This window comes from Vombatus ursinus, unplaced genomic scaffold (assembly GCF_900497805.2).
Source record: "Vombatus ursinus unplaced genomic scaffold, bare-nosed wombat genome assembly UNPS02014785.1, whole genome shotgun sequence".
NCBI classification, from domain to species: Eukaryota; Metazoa; Chordata; class Mammalia; order Diprotodontia; family Vombatidae; genus Vombatus; species Vombatus ursinus.
The window spans coordinates 8,977,166-8,985,529 of NW_020954563.1; the positions used below are offsets into that span (position 1 = coordinate 8,977,166).

Below are 8,364 nucleotides of genomic sequence, written 5' to 3' on the forward strand. Positions count from 1 at the left end.
ATGAGCCTTACTTAGTTCATGGATTTTAAGAACACAGAGCTGGGAAGCTTATTCTGGTGCTTTGAATAGGGAGGCCTCCATATAAGTGAGGCTGTCCTTTAAATCCCAGTGATAATTTAACACTGGCTTGCCAGTGTGTTTGGGGAGTTAGTTACACCTCACCAAAGAAGGGGCTTCCAATCTTTTGCCAGGCTACTGGAAATACTACTGTTTGCTAATCCAGATACCTGGCCTGATCACACCCTTGGAGTCACAGACAGAGGCGGTGGGGCCACATCTGGTTCAGAATCAAACACATTTATTTCACTTTTATTGAGTACAAGAACAGAGAGCACACACGCATACAGCACGGAGCACTGGCAGGGGAGAGGGCACAAGGGAGCAGTGGATTAGCGAGGGAATAAGAAGGAGGCTGTCGCAGTCGATTGGTCAAAGGTGCTTCTGAAAAAATAATTTATTTATAGTGTCGTTGTTCATGCAATTGCAGGCCAGTCTTGGAATGTGCTTGCAGGATTCGGTATTTTTAACAGGCACTGACACTTCCCGCACCCTCAACCTGAAGGGATCCAGAGAAATAAAACAGAAGACTTCACAGAATCTTAGAAATGGAGGCGTCTCAGAGGGTCACCAGGTCCAGCCCCACCTCCCCTCCAATTTTCATGGATGAGGACCTAAGGCTTTAGAGAGGAAGAAGTTCTTTGCCCAGTGTGACACAGTGAGTTGGGGGCAGAGCCAAGAGTAGGACCCTTAGACTCCTCCCCTGCCCCTAAGAGAGAAGAGGAGCAAAGAAGTGAAGGGAGGGAGGAGGAGAGAGAGGCAAAGTCTATGCCTAATGTTTTCCATGGAAGGGATGGGTGGCCATGAGCCAATGGCTTTATCTTACAGCTTCACTGCCTCTAAAAGACCTACTCCTTCGGTTCCCACCTCTTTAAGGAAGACAAAAGGTGGAATTGTCTGGAGTTCTCCAGTGAATGGACTCACCCTGGAACTCCCAGTGATCACACACACCCTAGAGACTCTCCAGAAAGAGTAATCACTGAACACACACATGGGAGGCACAGGACCTGTGGGAGTCATTAAAACCTGAGACAGGTAGCTTGGGCCAGGGTCATTTCTCGGGAATGGGGCGGTCTGGACCACAGACAAAGGGCTCTTTCACACCTCCTCTCTGTGGGACCTAAGGACCCTTACAGCGCTCTGATCTCGTCTTACCTAGAGTGCTTGAGGATAGGGCAGAGGTAAAGACCTGGGATCTAAAGTAAGCTAAGAAACTACGCACACCCAGTACCTCTTGGCTAGAGTTGGGATTAGGAGGAATTTACTCAGACTTGGATAACTTCAAAGGGAAGTCGCCATGGCACCACACTGTCTCTCACACTACCCCTATTTGTCAGGGAGGATGAAGAAGGGGTTCCCATTCAGGTCAGGGTTAATATTCTATCTCTTCTGAGATCTTTTCCAGCTCTGAGATTCTGTGAAGGTGGATAAATAGAATTTAAATGTGTTCGGGTAGTGGAGTGAGGGGAGATGTTTAAAGTGCAGTGGGGGCATTTCCCCCCTAATGCCCTACCCTGTGGCAGCCCACTTGGAGAGGGTCACCCAGCCCTGGCCCTGACTCCACTGAGCCTCAGCCAGTACCCAATGGAAAGCCTAGACACCAGATGTAGTGATGCGTATGGTCCAGGAGGACTGAAGCTCTCCTTCAAAGGCTCATTGTGGACCTTTTAGGGAGCTCCATTGTTCTTGGGCTTGGAGTTCAGATGTAGAGAGGACCAGATTCTCTTCCAGGAAGCCAATGACCTGGGTCTCTTTTTATTCCCAGCTTGAATCATAATAGAATTTGGAGCTTGAAGGGTAATTAAAGATAAAGAGGGTAGTCCAACCTTCTCATTTTATAGATCAGAAAACTGAGGCCCAGAGAAGTTAAATAAATTGTCCAAGGTCACTGGGTCATATTTGGGCTCTGGGAACAAGAGTCTGAGATTGAGCTTTAAAGTCCTCTACAATCCATGAAAATTCTTGTCCTGGGTCTGGGTCCCCCCCAGACCTTGCTGCCACTCTGGCTCATCCTTTGGCACATAAAGAGGAGGGAGATTGTAAATTTTAGGAAGACTGAGAGGTAGGGCCAGGACAAGCCCTACCAAGCTCTTAGAATCAGAGCCAATCGCCAGCCACGAATGTGGTCAGTGAGGAAAAGGCAAGTAGCCATTAAAAGGAGGTTCAGACCCCAGCCTATCCCTAGGGAAGGAGTCTGAGGTCCCAGGGTAGCGAAGTAAGCCCCAAGTTCTCTTACTCCATTCCCAAAGCAAAAATCAGGCCTCCCTAGAATTCAGCTAGGGTGTGAGGTGGGGATGGGGACACAGAATAGTGAGGCCTTTTGACTGGCACATTCTGGACAATGACTCTGCTGCCTTCTTGCCAAACCCCTGCCTCTACACCCTAGGACCTGCCCCCTCACTACCCACCAACCCACCAAAGACGAACACCACACATTGTTTCACGACACCAATCCCTTTGGCCACCGAGACAGAACCTGCACACAGACTCTAGGCCTCTTGGGTGGGGGAGGGGGGGATTTCAGTGTGATCTAAGAACCTCAGAATACATCAACCAAAGAATTATAATTTAAAAACTTCAGCATCATACTTACCAGCACTGTTTATTTTAATATTTTTCCCTGTTATATATAATATACATAACTTAAAAGCACATCCGTATGAATTCCCCCAGATGGGCTGCCCCATTGTGGTAAGAAGCCACAGACACGCAGCGTCCACTTTTCCTCTCTTCAGGTTTGTCTCTCCAGTATTCTTTGCTTCCAATGATGAGTCGCTTACAATTCCCTGGGCAGCCCTGGGTGAAACACAGGAGGTGAGGGGGCGACAAGGAGAGGAGAGAGGAAAAGAGTGGGGCAATGGTGGCAAGAGAGTACGTCACGACTAGCATGAGTTTGGGGGAGGGAGGAGAGAGGGGTACGAATACTAGCCACAGAGCCCAGTGTCAGGCCCAGAGAGAAAGAACTCCTTCCTTTTGCCAGTGGGGATCTTCTTTCCTTCTTTCAAACATTTTTCTTGTTCGGAGCTTCTATGATGCTTGCTTTGTTGCAAAGCATTCCCCCTCATACACATGGGTGACGAATGTTGGAAAAGAAGGAGCGGATCACACACGAGTCCTCGTGAGATGGGATATGCAGAGCTTGTGGCTTGCTGGGCAGCTGCGATGTCACAAGGGGTCTGGCTTTTATTTCTCTTTATCATGGTAGCATTTTTTTCTTCTTTTTCTTTTTTTTTTCTTAAAAATCCCATCCATTTTTTTTTTTTTTGTCTGCAAAGGCGAACGTAGGTGGTTGGTTGGTTTGCTTTAGCCGTTGGTTTGATTTCTTTCCCCGCAACTTCCATAGCAGTGCAAGGCTGTGTTCTGTTTGCTGTGTGTATGTGTGTATGTGTGTGTGTGTGTGTGTGTGTGTGTGTGTATGTGTGTGTATATATATATATATATACCTATATATATCTATACATATATATGCTCTTCCTTTGTAGTCTCTCAGCAGGGACGGAACATTGCAGCTGGGTTGTCTGTGTCTAATCTCAGAATTCAGTGTGAAGGCCCTCTCCTCAACTGCTCTCCAAGTTGGTTTGAATAGAGATGCCAACTTCTTTGCACAGGGGTCAAGATTCCTGGAAGTCCAGTGTGAGGGGAAAGAGAAGAGAGAGATCAGAGGGGAAAAGAAGAAAAAAAGAAAGAAAAGAAAAGGAAAAGGAAAAAAAAGGACAAAATGAGTTAATGATTTATGGCTATTTTCTTGCCACCTTCCCAGCTCAAGCCTTCTCCTTCCTGGCTGAGCAAAAAGGCCCAGGTGGCTCATAGGCTCCATCAGTCACTGTTTCCCTGGGATCACAGAGAAGCATCAAGCTGGTTCTTAGCCTTGTTTGTGTCATGGCTTCCTTTGGTAGTCTGGTAAAGCTGATGGACCATTTCCCAGAATCATGTTTCAGGGAAGGGGAAGAAAATAAGCATTTATATAGCATCAAGTGCCAGGAATTTGTATTAAGTATTTTTTACAAATATCATCTCATTTGATTCTCACAATCCCCCTAAGAGATAAGTGCTGTTATTACTCTCATTTTTACAATTGAGGAAACTGAGGCAAACAGAGGTTAATTTGACTTGCCCAAGGTCACACTGCTAGTAAGTGTCTGAGGTCAGATTTTAAACTCAGGTCTTCCTAATTCTAGGCCTGGTGCTCTATCCCTGTGCTGTCAGTTGTTTTTAGATGCATAGAATAAAATATATAAGATTATGAAAAAAGCCAATTATATTAAAATACAATTATCACAATAATTTTTTTTAAAAGTTCATGGATATCAAGTGAAGAATCTGTGTTGTAGGTGAAAGAGAATTGAGCTAGGAGTCAAGAACCCTAGCTTTGAATCCCAGCACTAGTGCTTATGTGATCTCATAAATGAGATTCTTCCCTTTGTAAATCCTCTGGTCAAGAGCCTAAGTCACTGGGTGCCCTTGGCCAAGTCAATTTACTTCAGAAGTAAATTGTAAGGAAATTCAGTATACTTCAGAAGTAAATTCAGATACTTTAGAAGGTGCCTCATTTGTTAAACTGGGATAATTATACTTTTGCTATCTACTTTATAGAATTATAGATCCTATGGGAAAGCAGAGACCCTAGAGAAAACACTTAGTCCAATCTCCTCACTCCACACATTGGGAAACTGGTTAAGTGCCTTGTGCAAGGACTCATGAGCAATAAGCATTGGAGCAGGATTTGAACCCAGGTTCTCTAACTCCAAAGGAAATGCTCTTGAGGAAGATGATTTGATAACCTTTAGGCATTATAGAAATGTGAATTATATTATCAATATAAACTACTGGTATCATTATTATCATCATCATTGTCGTTATCATCATCACCCCAAAAATGTCAACTATATCAACTATATAATCAACTATAATCAATCAGCTACAGGATTTGGAGCTGAAAGTGACCTCAGAGATTATCTGGTCCAATTCTTTCTTATCACAGTGGACAACTGAGACCTATATCACGTTGGACTTGCCCAAGGTCACACATACATAGGCAGAGGTGAGACCAAAATGGTAGCCTCCTGACTCACCACTGCCCCACTCCACTTCTGGTGTCTAGCTCCCCACTGGGATCAGAGATTGGCCTCATGTAGAACGTAGCAGGAGAACGTGGTATTCATGCTGTAGGTGGTCACTGTGCCCCTGCCCTGCTGCTGGTCAGGGGTGTGGGCATGGTAACAGACACCTCCAATGAGAGCAGTGAGTTGTATGGCAACCAATCCCGCTGTCTTAATGTGCCCAAAGGAAAAAGGGGTAGGAACATCGGAGGCACTTTTCAAAGGCTTCAAATACTGAGTTTGGAAGGAACAGGTCACCAGCAGGAACTGCAATCTCCTTGGTGCTCCCAGGGGTGTCTGGGCAGGCGCCTGTAAGGGAGGATGGGGGAGGGAGGAAGCCAAGACCAACTCTATCATTCAGAGATGGGAGGAGAAGAGAAAGCCTCCCTTTCTCCCAGCACTAACAGAACTAATTAGGACTATAGCATTTAGAGCCAAGAAGGCTCTTAGAGATCACAGGATCATAGATTTAAAGTTAGAAGGGGAAATTAGAAATCATCTAGTTCAGCCGTCTCATTTGACAGGTAAGGAACTAAGATCAAGAGGGATCAATTGGCTTGTCCAGGGTCATACGGCAGGTAAATGTCAGAGGCAGGATTTGAAGGCAGGTTTTCCTTTCTCCAAATCCAGTGCTCTATTCACTACACCAGAGAGGTCAAATCCATATTCCTGAACCATATTAAAATGTAACTGGGAAGTATTTAATGAAATAAATAAAAATTAATATATCATACTGTTAACTTGTGGTGTTTAAGTCAATTTGCAGCCCCCAGGGATCTGTTTCTATTTGTTTGATACCACTAGGTCATCTAGTTTAAACCCCAACCCCCCCAACTTTATAGAGGAGGAAACTGAGGCCTGAAAAAGTTAAGTGACTTGTCCAAAGTCACACAGGTATTAAATATCGAGCCCGGGCTTCTCTGATCACCACTGCCCCATTGTTCTTTCCATTGCCCTTTGATCCTTTTTTTTTTTTGCTTTTTGGTGAGGCAATCAGGGTTAAGTGACTTGCCTACAGTCACATAGCTAGTAAAGTGTCTGAGGCCAGATTTGAACTCAGGTCCTCCTGACTCCACTGGGGCCAGAGCTCTATCCACTGTGCCACCTAGCTGTCCTGCCTTTTGACCCTGCTCTAAAAATGACTTATGATTCTAGCCTCTCCCAACTTGTTCTGTCCCATCGTGAGGGGTTATGAACAAACAACATTCATCCCATGATCTCTTCAGCCTGGGACGTGATTCTTGCATGGGGGTGGGGGGGCATGGGGCCAGGGGCTGGGATAAGAAATAAAGGGAATGAAGTGTCTGCTCCTGAAGGGCATCGCCGCTAGAAAGTGGGCTCTAAAAGAGAAAGATGGCACAGTGTGGGGTGACAGCATGAAAGAATTAAAGAAGGTAGACGACAGAGCCCAAGGAGGAGGAGAAGAAAGACAGGTTTGGACGCCAAAGAAGGAGCAGAGGCAGCTGCAAGTAAAAGCTACCATCACAGATCTACAGGTGGGAGCAGCAGGGGTGGGAGGATGCCAGAATGAGGAGCCTTGCTGGAAAGAACTTGTACACGTGTTTGTTGCGGGGGGGGGGGCAGGGAGGACGGGAGCTGTGAACGGAACAGACAAAGGAGAGCAGCGGCAGGGGGTGTTAGATGGAGGAGACACAGCAGAAAAGATACTTCAGACATGGAAGAGGAATGATGGCAGGCCAGGACTCAGAGCTGGAAAAGACCTCAGACGTCATCAAGTCCAGTTCTCTCATTTTACAGATGAGGAAACTGAGGCACAAGACTTGCCTAGATGAGTTAGTAGCAGAGCTGGGCCAAGAATCTAGGATGCCTCACAGTCTAGTCTTTCTTCTTCCTTCTGTTTTCCTTTCTTCCTCTTTCCCTTTCCTTTCCCTTTTGTATCTGAAAATGCATGTTTAATTCCATACTTGTAAAGACTCTTTTCTACATTCCTCAACATGCTGCTCCCCAGTCCAGGAAGCCTATCCAAGGGAAGAAAAACTTGAGCGAGGTTGTAAAGCCTGGAAGGATTAATAGCAGGCAACTGTCCCAGGGCTGAGGTCATCCATGCATCCCAGGATACAGGATACCTGTGATCTCCCCCTGTGCATGGGGCAGCTAGGTGGTGCAGTGGATGGAATGCTGGGCCACAAGTCAGGAAGACTCATCTTCCCAAGTTCAAATATGGCCTCACACACTTATTCGGTATATGACCTTGAATCACTTAACCCTGTTTACCTCAGTTTCCTCATCTGTAAAATGAACTGGAGAAGGAAATGGCAAACCATTCCAGGATATCTGCCAAGAAAAGCCCAAAATAGGGTCACAGAGAGTTGGACACAACTGAACAACAACAATAAACATGTGCATGAGTAATCGGGGGTCAGAGGAAGAGCCCCGTGGAGGGCCTTTCCATGGCATTCATTACCTGTGGCTTCTTGTCCCTTTCTTCGGGAGATGGGTCTGTTTCTCTGTATACAACGGCTTTGGTTACCAGCATGTCTGGGTGTTGCAGTTTGGCCTCCTTGATGGCCAAAGCCAACGCCTGGGACACAAGGATAGGACACTGTATGATATGAACAACCTCTAATTTAAACCCAGAGACCCAGACCCCAGGATGCACAGGGGGAGGGGGAGGAGAGGAGAAGGGTATATCCCTAAATGAACCCAATCCACTGAAGCCAGGATTGAGATTTAGGGTTTGGGGCACATGTCTTTGAGGTAGAAGCCAGGTCACCAACCAAACCCAAAGACTTCAGCATCCACAGGGACTTTTCTATGCTAATTAGATTTGGAACTGCATGAGGACAGGGACCACTATATCCCCTCCCCTCAACCAGGCCAAAGCCCAGCACAGGGTACCCCACAGGTACCAATTAAATGACAGTTCTGTATGTTATTGAATGCATGTCTTATTTCCCCAAGGGATAAAAGAGCTTTGGGAGAAGAAAGGATTAGAGATGTGCTGGAGCCAGCTTAAACTGGTTTTGGAAAACTGATTGTTAAATTTTCAATGTGAGTGTTTACACTTCAGAAATTGACAAGTGCTACATAGGGGATTGCTTTATTATTTGTTGATTGTCTAGACTTAAAAAAAGCCATGGAGAAAATGTTAATAATGCAGATTAAACTTTAAAAGTGTGTTGTATACATTTCTCTCTCTCTCTCTCTCTCTCTCTCTCTCACACACACACACACACACACACACACA

General features: G+C 45.7%; 1 protein-coding gene across 13 annotated transcripts in view; it reads right to left on the reverse strand.

The window, feature by feature from the left end:
- Positions 1 to 284: 284 nt before the first annotated feature.
- EPB41L1 (erythrocyte membrane protein band 4.1 like 1) overlaps positions 285 to 8,364 on the reverse strand; it is a 106,818-nt gene continuing 98,738 nt past the window's right edge. For all 13 annotated transcript variants that reach the window (XM_027867186.1, XM_027867198.1, XM_027867193.1 and 10 more), the window contains 2 exons: positions 7,582 to 7,698; positions 285 to 3,677 (listed from right to left, as the gene is read on the reverse strand). In XM_027867186.1, the coding sequence (XP_027722987.1) occupies positions 3,669 to 3,677; positions 7,582 to 7,698 (126 nt within the window). In that variant the 3' untranslated portion in view covers positions 285 to 3,668. The remainder of the gene's footprint in view (positions 3,678 to 7,581; positions 7,699 to 8,364) is intronic.